At 39.5% G+C, this 13,730-nt stretch overlaps 1 protein-coding gene across 4 annotated transcripts in view; it reads left to right on the forward strand.

Moving 5' to 3' along the window:
- The window catches only part of kcng4a (potassium voltage-gated channel, subfamily G, member 4a), a 67,832-nt gene that overhangs the window by 2,340 nt on the left and 51,762 nt on the right, over positions 1-13,730 (forward strand). For 2 of the 4 annotated variants that reach the window (XM_030137252.1, XM_030137251.1), the window contains exons 2-4: positions 1,324-1,374; positions 1,749-2,255; positions 2,346-2,987. In XM_030137252.1, the coding sequence (XP_029993112.1) occupies positions 2,148-2,255; positions 2,346-2,987 (750 nt within the window). In that variant the 5' untranslated portion in view covers positions 1,324-1,374; positions 1,749-2,147. The remainder of the gene's footprint in view (positions 1-1,323; positions 1,375-1,748; positions 2,256-2,345; positions 2,988-13,730) is intronic. The other 2 variants (XM_030137250.1, XM_030137253.1) reach the window with 1 other exon arrangement.

The following is a 13,730-nucleotide window of genomic DNA, read 5'->3' on the forward strand; positions in this document are numbered from 1 at the left end:
CAGAATCTATCTCCAAGTACGTACAAATCTGAGTTTTGCATGGTCAAAAAGGAGTAAGAAGAAGTATAAACTGGAACTTGATGAGTGTTGGTGCCTGTTTTTTTCTTGTTTTTTTTGTTTTTAATGGGAAAAAGTCTGCAAATATCCGTCTAATTCAACCTCACGTAAACTGCTGTGGCGCGAGCAAAAAAAAGAAAACATTAACATTCACAACATTATTCTGCTTCAAAGATGACAATAAAAAAAAAAAACTGAAGGGCAACTACCCAAAACAGAAGTCAGCTGTGTTGTCAAGAATTGGAAACACAAGAAGGAGTCTCAAAGGAAAACTCCAGCTGTTTGAGCCTCAGCTTTACTCTTTTATCATTTGTCACCACTCCATTCAGTGCTAACAACATTCTCATCCACTAATGATTGGCTTTTTTTTTTTTTTTCCTCAAGAGGATGAAGTGCTGCTTGAAATCTGTTTCTCACCAGTAAATATATAAAACAGAGCCAGACGAATTCAGTGTTTTTCGACTGCAAAACATAGATATTGGCTTTTCGGGGCTGATAGTTTGCTTAAAAAGTATGTGTATGTGGTTATGGAAGGGTTAAGTGTTTTTTTTGGTTTTTTTTTTTTTACTTTTTTTTGTTTGTTTTTGTGAGTGAACACCTGTGTGTATTCTGTATTTTGAAGTTTGATAAATATATCTACACAGGAAAAAGTATGTGTAACTCACTGCGCTGAAGATGGATAATTAGAAAACAGTTATGAGTTAGAGCTCTGCTGTTTCTGCTGGGACACGTTATGCAACTGTTTGGTCTTTTTGATTGCGTGTTGGTCCTCATGCATGGAGCTTAGCAGTAAAGAAACTCTGAATCAGAGTAGACAGCGTGTTGGTTAGTTGCAGTCAAGTGTGATGATAAATAATAGAGCCCAGTTTGAGATGAACCAGAACTATTTAAGTCTTTGATATACAGCAACCCATTCTGGGCAACTGTAACAACCAAGAGTGCCAGTAAGTTTCAGTTCAGTTGCTTTGCCAAGAAAAACACTTTGGACCCTGTGTTTCAGTTTCAGTGTCCGTTGCTAGGATTGCTGCCCATCTTTAACAGCCAATAATTCACCCAGAGTGTGAATAACACTACAGACCTGAATGTTCTTTTCTACTGTTCTGCCTTCATTTTCTTTTCACACCTGCGTTAAGTAAAACAGCCCCCTTAATAGATGTAGATATGAGTGTAAAATTGTTTTGTTATCTGTTTTAACTTCACCGTCTGCATTGACTGGCCATTTATAGCAAGCAGAGCTGATGTGTCTGTCTTGTTTCTGTGGACAAGAAAGGAAGTGAGAGAGGAGGGAGGAGCCTACAGCACTGCAGTCTCATTGAGGTGTGCTCTCTCTGTCTCCTCCTCTCCCCTTTTCTGTCTCAGCACCATCTGTCTTCCCAATTCTTTGCCCATTTTTGCTCTATATCGTCACCCCCCTCCCACCACCACCAATCTGACTCCATCACCTCCCCATTCTGACATTTATCTCCGTCTGCCTCTGCCTCTCTCTCTCTCTCTCTTGTTGCCTGCAGGATGCCACCATGTGTCGAGGTCCTCCCTAATCCTGCTGTGGCGACACAGAGGATCCCCCCTCAGTCCCTGGTCATCACAGCATCACACATGTGGCTGGTTCTTCCAGTTCAGTCATTGATCAATCCTAACTCCACTCCCTCTCTCTCTCTCTCTCTCTCTCTATTTCAACTTTGTGTTTCCAGACTCTAGCTTCAGACCGGGATTACCCACTGATCTGCTGCTGATTCCTGATGTGTCACCTAAGTCCATCGCGGACGTCAAATCCCACCCGCAAAACAAATGTGACAACAGGTGTCCTGGCACGTTTCAGTCCTCTCGTAACTGGGTTTGTGCTATGCTGGTTGGAAGCCAAAGCCATAGTTCATCCCTCAGCTTGAAAAAGATTGAAAGCTGCAGCCATTTCTTTGAGCAGAAAAGATTTCCCATGTGCAACATTTCACTTAAGGCGCTAGAGGCTGCAATACAGAAAGGGCTGCTGGGTCCTGAAACTGGAAACTAAAACCGGGTGCTTGCTGTAGTCGCCTTCTCTGTTTGTTGCATGAGCTGCCCATCCCGGAGCAGCGTGCTTTCCAGATGCTGCCATGCCCATCATCAGTAACGCCAACCATGATTTCAGCAATTTGTCCGTCAGTGATGACAGCAGTCTTGACCGCATCTTCACTGAGATCCCTGAAACTGAGACCATCAAGGTAAGGAAAAAACTTGACTGAATTTGTACTCAAGAGTCCAGATGATTTGCTGTTGCGTTGAGAGGTCTTGATGTATTGCTTGCTGTCCAGGGTGTGTACTACCAGAGGGCTCAGTTCATCCGTCGACCAGAGGATCTGGTGTCCATTGATCATGGACTGCTGGCGGTGATAAACGTTGGAGGAAACCGTTACACCTTCCCGTGGAGCACTCTAGAGCAGTTCCCCCTAACGCGCCTCGGCCGCCTCTGTGGCTGCCGGTCACCTGAGGACATCGCCAGAGTCTGCGATGACTATGACGAAGCCCGCAAAGAGTTCTTCTTTGACCGTTCGCCGTCTGCCTTCAGGGTGATCCTCAACTTCCTGGCTGCAGGTAAACTGCGGCTGCTACGGGAAATGTGCGTTCTCTCCCTTCACGATGAGCTGACGTACTGGGGTGTGGAGATGGCGTACATGGAGCGCTGCTGTAAGAGGAAGATGTATACGCGCATGGAGGAGGTGAACGAGCAGGAGCGGCGAGAGGAAGAACGCCGGCAGCGGAACGCCATGCAACGTGTGCCGGTGGAGGAAACCAAGTACCGCAAGGTGATGAACTGGCTCAGAGATATGGTGGAGAACCCACAGTCTGGCTTACCGGGCAAGATCTTCGCTTGCATGTCTGTGGTCATGGTTGCCGTGACCGTCATCAGCTTGTGCATCAGCACCATGCCCGACCTCAGAGAAGAAGAGGACAGGGTGAGTGAACGAGAATGTGATGCCAGAATGTGGTGTGAATATGTAGTGGTGGAAAAAAGTGTTTGGACACGTCATGCATTTGTGGTACACAGAAAGTGTTGAGCAGCACATCATTACAAAAACAGTGGAATACTGAGGCAAAGGTAGTCTACGACAACAGTCTACGAGGGGTTAAGTATTTTTGTTACATGAAATAAAATATTGGCTTTTATAAGTTATTATAAAGCAACTATCACAGGAAAATTTACTCAAATTGAAGAAAATTTTATACTACTCAGATAACATTTGGTCCCTCTCTAAAAAGAGTAGAAGTTCCTCTTTGGGTAGAGCTCTCCAAACTCAATATAGAGCCAAATTTACTCAATATAGGCCAAATCTATTCTTTTTGAGGAAAATACTTTTGACTCCAGAAAAAATGCTCAGTAACTTTTCTTGTGTACAAATATCTACAACTGCTAGGTTCTCATTAACTCCCAAATTAGGGCTTTTAATAATAGATGTGCACCTGACATTTGAAGAACAGTACTTTGATCCCATGTATGCTGAGTACCTGTTATGAAAATGGCAAAGTTGATTCTGATTCTGCTCAGATGATAATGTATAACAAATACCTCAACATTAAGTCTTGCTGATGCTTACTAAGCAAACAGTGGTGGAAAGAAGCGTTTGGACGCCTCATGCATTTGCGGTACACAGAAAGTGTTGAGCAGCGCATCATTTCAACAACAGTAGAACACTGAGGCAAAGGTAGTCTACGACAAGTCTATGAGGGGTTAAGTATATTTGTTATATGAATCAAAATATTGGCTTTTCTAAGTCATTATAAAGCAACTATCACAGGAAAATTTACTCAAATTGGAGAAAACTTTACACTGATTCTACTCAGATGGCAATGTATAACAAATACCTCAACATTTAGTCTTGCTGATGCTTACTCAGCTGTATACTGTATACAGTTTTTGGACACTATGCATTTGTGGTACACAGAAAGTGTTGAGCAGCGCATCATTACAAAAACAGTGGAATACTGAGGAAAATTTGGTACAATAGTCTATAAGGGGTTAACTATTTTCGCTACATACAATAAAATATTGGCTCTTTATAAGTCATTATGAAGCAACTACTAATATTTACACCTCTATACCCAGGTTTATTATAATAGATGTGCTCCTGACATTTGAAGAACAGTATTTTGCTCCCATGTTTGCAGAGTATATGCTATGAAAATGACAAAGTTGATTCTGATTCTTCTGATTCTGCTCAGATGATAATGTGTAACAAATACCTCAATATTTAGTCTTGCTGATACTTACTCAGTAAACAGTGGTGGAAAAACGTATTTGGACACCCAATGTATTTGCGATATATTGCATTAAAAATCATTCTTAAGTCATTGAACGAAGTAAAGTATTGTTGTATCCTTCCAACTCACATGCTCCCTTCTGCACATGCTCCGTTCCATCCACATGAAAACTGGGTGTTTTAGCAAAATAATGAAACATCCAGGACGTGACATGACGAAACTGTCGAGAATTTAGTTTTGTTATTTTTTCTCGTTAACGATAAACAAAAAAATTATTTGGACTTGTTTGTGTTTGATGCAGCCACATCTTTTAAAACACAAAAGAGAATTTTCTGCGAATATTTCATGCTAATATATGCGATTTTGTAAATTTCTAAAGGTGTCCAACATTTTTTTTCCCACGACTGTAGTTGTCAACAGTTGCCTACATCTCAATTCAGAGATCTACACCTGAAGAAAACTAGGGCAAACTAATGTAAATCTCTTCTGTCAGTGCTTTTCCCGCTTAAAGACATCATTTTCTTAAATCTGCAGGATGTCAAAAATAGAAGAGCTCATAACTTTGGAAATGAAGGTTTTATTCTGAAACTTTAGTCTGTTTCCTCGAAGAAAATACAGTGAATAATGTTAATTTTAAGTGCAATCGACCACAGATAGCTCATTGTCAAGTTCTTTTGATTACTTTTTGACTATGTCATAAATGGGACAAAGATCAGAATCCATAAAAATACACATTTAAACGAAACAGTGCAGACTTCACAACTCTAAACTCTACACTGATTACTGTCAAACTATTAACATAAGTTCTTCAATTCCATCTTGAACACACATAAACAAATTTGGTGGGTCAGGAGGTCAATTAAATGACTCATTGTGGTTTTACTAACTCGCCTGTACATATTTCCTCAGCAGCAGTTTGGTTTTGACAGCATTTTTACCGCTGTACAATAATGTTAGAGCCCTGTTCATTTTACGGTTAGCCACCCTGGCATGGTCGACTGATTACAGATACTTGTGGCAGACAAAGATTGCTTAGAGTAATGCATATTGATTTTATTGGGAGATGAGAAGTGATGCATATTCACTCAGAAAATCAATCAAAACCAATATGCAAAATTGGAGTGCATACAGTGTGTTTAGATGCGGACGATCCTTCCTTACAAACCTTCTAAACCTTGATGACATTGGACTTAAATGTGTCTCAATGGTTTTGTTGATCCACATTGAGCAGGAATCTCTAAAAAGGAGGTATTTCTGCAGCGTGGATAGATGCAAAGCAAAAGAATAAATGCTACATTCTACATAAAGAGGAGGATAATTCAAATAGAACGCCTCTGATAGCACATTTAGAGTTTCAAGGGCTTTTTAAGGGCTAGGGTTATAACATGCTTTAAATTATGTGCTTTTAACTGGTTGTACATTCTGTCTAATACATGCATTTTTGGCTTTACAGTCTTCTGTTGCATTAGTTGAAAAGGGTGAAGGTTATTTAGTAAAAGTTAGGTGGAAATTTAATTGCATAACACACTTGTACATAGTTATTCCCCTACATTAGTGGTGTATAGGCTACAGTGTCTTAGGCTACGTTCAGACTGCAGACAAATGTGGCCCAAATTTGATTTTTTTGCCCCTATGTGACCTGTATGTGATCCGCACTTATTATTCTTAAAAAATTTCAGTATTTTCAGGTTGAGTTGTCGTTATTTATAGCCTATTATGGTATTATTCTACTGATTTGGCCCACTGGAGATCGAATAGGGCTGAATGTGGCCCCTGAAAGAAAATGACTTTGGCTGTGTTCAAACTGCAGACAAATGTGGGCCAGATCTGATTTTTTGCCCATATGTGACCTGAATGCGATCCACAATTACTTTTCTTACAAAATGTTATTTTTTTCAGGTTAAGTTGTCATTATTTATAGCCTATTATGTTATTATTCCACTGATCTAGCCCACTGGAGATCAAATTGGGCTGAATGTGGCTCCTGAAAGAAACTGACTGCGGCTATGTTCAAACTGCAGACAAATGTGGCCCAAATCAGATTTTTTTGCCCATATGTGACCTGTATCCGATCTGTTAAAGACAGTTTGAACAGCACAAATTGAATTTTTTTTAAATCCAACCCAGGCCACTTTCATATATGGTCCTAAATCCAATCTGTATCTGATATTTACCTCTGCCAAGGAGCGGTGGAGGTTATGTTTTCATCGGGGTTTGTCTGTCTGTTTGTCTGTTAGCAAGATAACTCAAAAAGTTACGGATGGATTTGGATGAAATTTTCAGGAAATGTTGATACTGGAACAAGGAACAAATGATTAAATTTTGGTGGTGATTGGGGGGGGGGGGGGGGGGGGGGGGGGGCTGATCTGCCTTGGCGGAGGTCTGCACTCTCCAAGTGCTTTTCTAGTTAAGTGTAACAGTGGAGGTTATCTTATCGGGGTTTGTCTGTCTGTCTGTCTGTTAGCAAGATAACTCAAAAAGTTATGGACAGATTTTCATGAAATTGTCAGGAAATGTTGATACTGGCACAAAGAAATTATTACATTTTGGTGGTGATGGTGGGGGGTGGGGGGGTTGTTTGTTTGTCTGTTAGCAAGATAACTCAAAAAGTTACGGATGGATTTGGATGAAATTTTCAGGAAATGCTGATACTGGAATAAGGAACAAATGAATAAATTTAGGTGGTGATCAGGGGGAAGACTGATCTGGCTTGGCAGAGGTCTGCGCTCTCTGAGTGCTTTTCTAGTTTGCAATGCGACTTTAGTCTGAACAGCCTGGTCACATATATCCATTTATCCGACCTTTACACCATTAAAATGCGACAAATGTCACAATTCTGCGTCCCAGGTGTGTTACTTCTGTAAACACAGTGCGTGCATGTGTCGTCATGTATTACGTCAGGACCTGTTTTGCACATGCGGGTCACTTCAGGGTGCCATTCAGCTCATACTGAGAACTGATAAAGTTGCAGTTAATGTGTAATATGAACGAGCACACACACAAAAAAAATCACATTTCACCAAAACATTGTGCATTAAGACTATCTGAACACTAGTCTAATTTCAGTTTTGCTGTATTTTAGTTGAGGCAGACTTTGTAATGCTGCCAAATGTCAGGCTTCAAAATTGTCAGATATTTCCCAAATAAGTCCCTGTTGTCACTACCGCTTAAATATCCCAGTGGGACGCCAGTGTGTGTATGTGTGTATGTGTGTGTGTGTGTTGGTCGTACATGTCTTGTGATCTGTGTCTATCCATAGCAGCGGGGGATAATGAAGCCAAAGCTGCTCACTGAGGCCTGTCCGGTATCTGTCAGTAAACACTTGGGAATAATGAAACGAGCTTACTGTATTTCACACAAAATGCATGCACAGTAAGCGCACAAAGAATAGACACGTATTCGGGCACATGCGCACAGTTTCACACATAAAAACACACACATACTCGGGGTGTCACATGGCCACACACACGGTCACATGCACATACAATAGTAATGAACTCATCCACTGTAACCGATACAGCTCTCTCTGAATTTTGCACGCATTCATGCTCTGGGCCAGAGGTGTCAAACATGCGGTAAGCGGGCCAAAACCGGCTCGCCAAAGATTCCAATCCGGTCCACAGGATGAGTTTGCCAAGTGCAAAAATGACACTGAAGGTATTAACAGTCAAAGGTGTCGAACTTGTTTTAGCTCAGGTTCCACATTCAAACCAATGTGATCTCAAGTAAAATATTTTATTCTTATTTATCTTATTTCATTTAACCTTTATTTAACCAGGAAATCCCTTGAGATTAAAATAATAACATAATAACCTATAAATAATGACTGGAAATGTTCTTCTTGGTTTAATGTGAAAAAAATTACATTATGTCCATAAATAGTTACAACTCCAAATTTTTCCTTTGTTTTAGTGGAAGAAAAATTTAAATAAAGAAAATATTTACATTAACAAACTATTCTTTCACAATAAAATGCAAATAATCTGAACAACCTGAAATGTCTAAAGAAAATTACTTGCAATATTCTGCCTGGTATGAAATGTTTTGTGCCTTTGCAAGGCCTACCCATAATGCACATGTATAAATGATAAGTTGAGGCGTAATATTATTAAAATTGCACTTATTTTTCTTAAGAAATTTCAGTTTTTTCAGGTGAAGTTGTCATTTTTTATAGCCTATTGTGTTATTACTAGTATGTGATGTGGTAGTTTTTATGCTGGGGAGAGCAGAACTTTGGGAAAAGATGTGAGTCTACATTTTATAAGTAGTGATATAAAAATTGTTTGGTAAGTAATTCTTTAAAGTGTGACCAGCAATTCATAAATTAATATATAGGTGAAATTGTGAACCACAGAGCGCACGAACAGGGTGGTGAATAGTTCAGGGTGTGTGTGTGTGATTCATAAACCATTTGGGGGGTGGGGGGGGGGGGGGGGGGGGTTTCGCAGACCATACTGTACGTCTCCTGTTTCCCTTTGTGAAATGAAAGTGAAACTTAACAGGCGTTCCTAATTCCTCTATATCTCCCACTATTGTAAAGCTCATTCCCTACCTCCTGAAACTTCGCAAACTTTCTTTTGAGGGGGCAGGATACCCCGATACTGAGATGTCGGGATTGTAGCTAGCAAATGTGGCGTTCCTGTTTTTAACTTCCATTTCCCATCATGCAGTGTGGTACTGCGCTTTCATGATTGTAAGGCAACTGTATTCCGAAATGACTAATATCTCCGAAAATATTGGTCCTATCAACTTGCCGTGACATTTAATGTGGATATGGGACTATTCCTCAACTGTGAGTACCAAAAATTCATGGGAAGGAATGCTTTTCGGACCAAAAAAGAGTTTGTTCGACGTGCTCTTTGGAAAAAGGGATTCATAAAGTAGATACCAAACTGGAAGAAACTCTCTTTTAAAGAGAGTGCCTTGGAGTTTTCTTCCAGTTTGGTATCTACTGTAGGTACCAAATGCCGAGTTTCCACTACGTGGAACCGGCTTGACTCGGCTCGGCTCGGCTCGGCTCGGCTCGGCTCGGCTCGACTCGACTCGGGTACCAGGTCCTATTTCTGGAGACCGTTTCCATTACAGGATACTACCGACTTAGGAGTACCTGGACGTCATAGCGATGTGGCACGTTACTTCCGTGTCATCTGCTCAGAGAGTCGCTGATAAACTCACTTGTTGCATGTTGTCTCGTCAAGCTCATGCTGAATTTTTACATCTGAATCTCCTCGACAAACCATGGTGTAGTTTTTCGAGCTGTCAACATGTGGATTAACCTACCGCTATATTTACTGTAAACTTCCGCATCTGTTTTTGTAAAGCGGCGGGTCACAGAGACGACTCTCTGACCAATCAGTGTTCTGCAGTGTTTACACGTCACGTTTTAGTATCTGGTCCCCAGTCCTGGAACCTCAGCGGAGGCGATACCAACAAACTAGTATCAGGTACCAGATTCCAGGTCCTTTTTCGTAATGGAAACACAAAAAGGCCAAGTCCAGTCGAGTCGATACCATGTAGTGGAAACGGGGCAAAAGTGACCAAGTATGTAGGGACTGAAGTTAGTCAATGTGGCGTTCCTGTTTTTAACTTCATTTCCTGTCATGCAGCGTGGTACTGTGCTTACTGTATTCCAAAATAACTAATATCTCTGAAAATATTGGTCCTATCAATTTGCCAAGATATTTAATGTGGATATGGGACTATTCCACAACTGTAAGTGCCAAACTGACTGGGTATGTAGGGACTGAAGTTAGTAAATGCAGTGTTCCTCTTTTTAACTTCATTTCCCATCATGCAGTGTGGTACTGCACTTATTGTATTCAAAATGACTAACATCTCCGAAAATATTGGTCCAATCAACTTGCCGCAATATTTAATGTGGATATGGGACCATTCCTCAACTGTAGGTACCAGATTGACCAGGTATGTAGGGACTGAAGTTAGTAAATGCAGTGTTCCTCTTTTTAACTTCATTTCCCATCATGCAGTGTGGTACTGCGCTTATTGTATTCCAAAATAGCTAATATCTCCGAAAATATTGGTCCTATCAACTTGCCAAGATATTTAATGTGGATATGGGACTGTTCCTCAACTGTAGGTACTAGATTGACCAGGTATGTAGGGACTGAAATTATTAAATGTGTTCCTGTTTTTAACTTCATTTCCCGTTATGCAGATCGATACTGCACTTATTGTATTCCAGAATGACAAATATCTCCAAAAATATTGGTCCTATCAACTTGCCGCAATATTTAATGAAGAGACGGGACTATTCCTCAACTGTAGGTACCAAACTGACCGGGTATGTAGGGACTGAAGTTATTAAATGTGTTCCTGTTTGTAACTTCATTTCCCATCATACATCGTGGCACTGTGCTTATTGTATTCCAAAATGACTAATATCTCCTGAAATTTTTGCTGACATATTTAACATGGAGATGGGACTACTCCTCAACTGTAGGTACCAAACTGAACGTCTCAATTTGTCAGAATTGTGCCGACACACACAGACGCTCTGAGCCCTTCCAGTATTATGGTATAGATTCTACTGGTCCCACTGGAGATCAAATTGGGCTGAATGTTGCCCCTGAAAGAAAATGACCTTGACACCCCTGCTCTAGGTCTATTGTTCCCCTCTAACTGGACTTGTTTATCCAGTCTGTAGAGAGATTTTACACTTTCCCATGTTTCCAATTTTGATCAGGGCAACATTATATTCCTGCTCAGAGACACATTTGACCAGACAGCCTAAAGGTCATACTGTATAAATAAAAGAAAACTCTGCTTTTCTGCAACACCTGTTCAGCAGCGGCACCCACAACCTGGCATTGATTTTGATATGAGCAGTCAGAAGGAGCCGAGGGATAGCGTACAGGAGGGTGTGATACAGGAGAGAATGTTTGATGAGTTGTAAAACCCTGCCAAGAGGAGCCCGGTAGTCGGTGACAGTCATAGGATCACAGATGGAAACGCTGGAGTTCAGAATCGGACAGAATCCTTCAGGTCTGATTCAGAGGATGCTGTTAAACCCATGGTGGTGGTGGTGGGGGAGGGCTGAGCGATGCCTTTCATATGCGCCTTAACAGCACAGGTGTCAAACATGCGGCCCGGGAGCCAAATTCGGCCCGCCAAATGGTCAGATCTGGCTGGTGGGATGAATTCGTGAAATGCAAAAATTACAGTGGTGTCAAAATCATTTTAATTCAGGTTCCACATGCAGACAAATATAATATCAAGTGGGTCAATCCAGTAAAATACTAACGTAGTAACCAGGCACGTCAGATTTGTACTCAGCTTTTAAAGGAAGCTTACAAGATTTTTAAGCTGTACTAACTTAATATACTAATATGTTAAGGCAGAAATGTCTGTTCAAAATCAAAGTGTTATTAAGTTAAGACTGTGTTCCTTGTTTTTCATTTACACCAACTTAATCCGTGTATCATTCGTTTTTCAATTTAACCCTTTCATGCACGAATTATGAGAACCTTAGTCAAGATTTTTTTTCTTCAGTGTGTAGCCATGAAAAAAACAATGCGATCGAGTTTTTTTTTTCGATGGAGTTACAAAAATATCCATACATTTAATTTTTGAAGTAAAGCAATGTGTTTAAAACCGAATATCAGAAAGTGATATGAAAACAATGAAATTAAAACATTTTTAATGCTGCTAATCTGATGTCTTCTCACATTTTAACATATTCTAATGCTAGTAATTACTCACTTCATGGAGATAATATGCAAAAAAAAAAAAAACTTTTTGTCTAACAAATCACAATTGATTTACACTCAAACATGTTACTGCAGATCAGGTTTATCAAGAACAGTAAAGTTACAGTAATGATCTGAATTACAGTGTATGGGATGGTGCATAAGCGTCCACTGTGTTGGCTGATATGGAACTAAAACTACAAAACCCATGAATATACAAGAGAACAGCTGGAGAAGAACTGTCCACTGTAGTGGACAGTGCATGAAAGGGTTAAAACCAAAAATCAAAAAACAAAAAAAACAACTTGTTTTTTTGTTTTCCATTTTCAAAACCAGAATGAAAAACTGAAAACGGTTTGTTTTTCCATTTCCCAATTTTGTGCTCAAATGAAAAATGGAAAAAACGGATAACGACCGTTTCATCTGATTTAGCTATTTTCAATATAGTTCAGTTGTCTGACCCGGAGGTAGTCATTACTAGGGAAAAAATAAACAAACGGAATCATGGCCGGACTGGAGGAATATTTTGCTATAATTAAGCAGCTGTTTGATACATACGGAAGTGTATTGCATTCACAGAAAAAAAATTAATTCGGCTCTGTTTTTCTGAATTAATTAATTCAGAAAAACAGAGCCAAATATAATTTTTTTCAGAAAACAGTATCTCGTTAATTTGGAAAATTCTGTTTGTTTATTTTTTCCCTCGTAATGACTACTTCCGGGTTAGACAACTTAACTATATTGAAAATAGCAAAATCGGATGAAATGTTCATTTTCCGTTATTTCCATTTTTCATTTGAGCACAAAATTGGGAAATGGAAAAACAAACCGTTATCTGTTTTTCATTGTGGTTTTGAAAATGAAAAACAAAAAAAACGAGTGGTCTTTTTGTTTTTTTGATTATTGGTTTTAAATTGCAAAACAAAAGAATGAATGATACATGGATTCAACTTAATAAAATAACTTATCAACTGGTTTAAATGTGTACATGTAACAAACTTAATTTTTTAAGCAGAGAAAGCTCTTGATTTTAAGCTTAACTTACTAACCCCATGAATCATTTTTCAGTGTATAAATAATGACAACCTCAAATTTTCTCGTTGTTTTAGTGTTAAAAAAAACAACAAAAAAACGTAAAATTACATGAAAATGTTTACATCGACAAACTTTCCTTTATCAAAAAATGTGAATAACCCGAATAAATATGAACAATCTGAAATGTCTTAAGAGAAGTAAGTACAATTTTACCAATATTCTGCCTGTTAGTAAATATTTTGTGTTTTTGTAATTGTAAAGTAAGTTGTAACGCACACGTGTAAATAATAAACTGAGGCAGAATATTGTCACAATTGCACCTGTTTTTCTTAAGACATTTCAAGTTGTCCATGTTATTCAGATTTTTAAGGAAACTTCATCGATGTAAACACTGACATCATTTAATTTTACTTTTGGCACTGTTAGTATTTTACTGGTCCGGCCCACTTGAGATCTTATTGGGGTGAATGTGGCCCCTGAACTAAAATGAGTTTGACAGCCCTGTTTTACAGCATATTATAGGGCCGATCTATACGAATTAGGCCAGAAGAGAAAAAAAAAAAGCGCAGTTGTGTGGAGTTAGACGCTCTGCTAGATTTATTTTCTCTACATGACAGGCTCACAACAAAAAGAGCAGATATACAGCAGAATTCAACAGCCAACGCCACGTACCAGGGCAGCAGATGTAGAGACACAGTA

This window comes from Sphaeramia orbicularis, chromosome 6 (genome assembly GCF_902148855.1).
Source record: "Sphaeramia orbicularis chromosome 6, fSphaOr1.1, whole genome shotgun sequence".
In the NCBI taxonomy this organism is placed as follows: Eukaryota; Metazoa; Chordata; class Actinopteri; order Kurtiformes; family Apogonidae; genus Sphaeramia; species Sphaeramia orbicularis.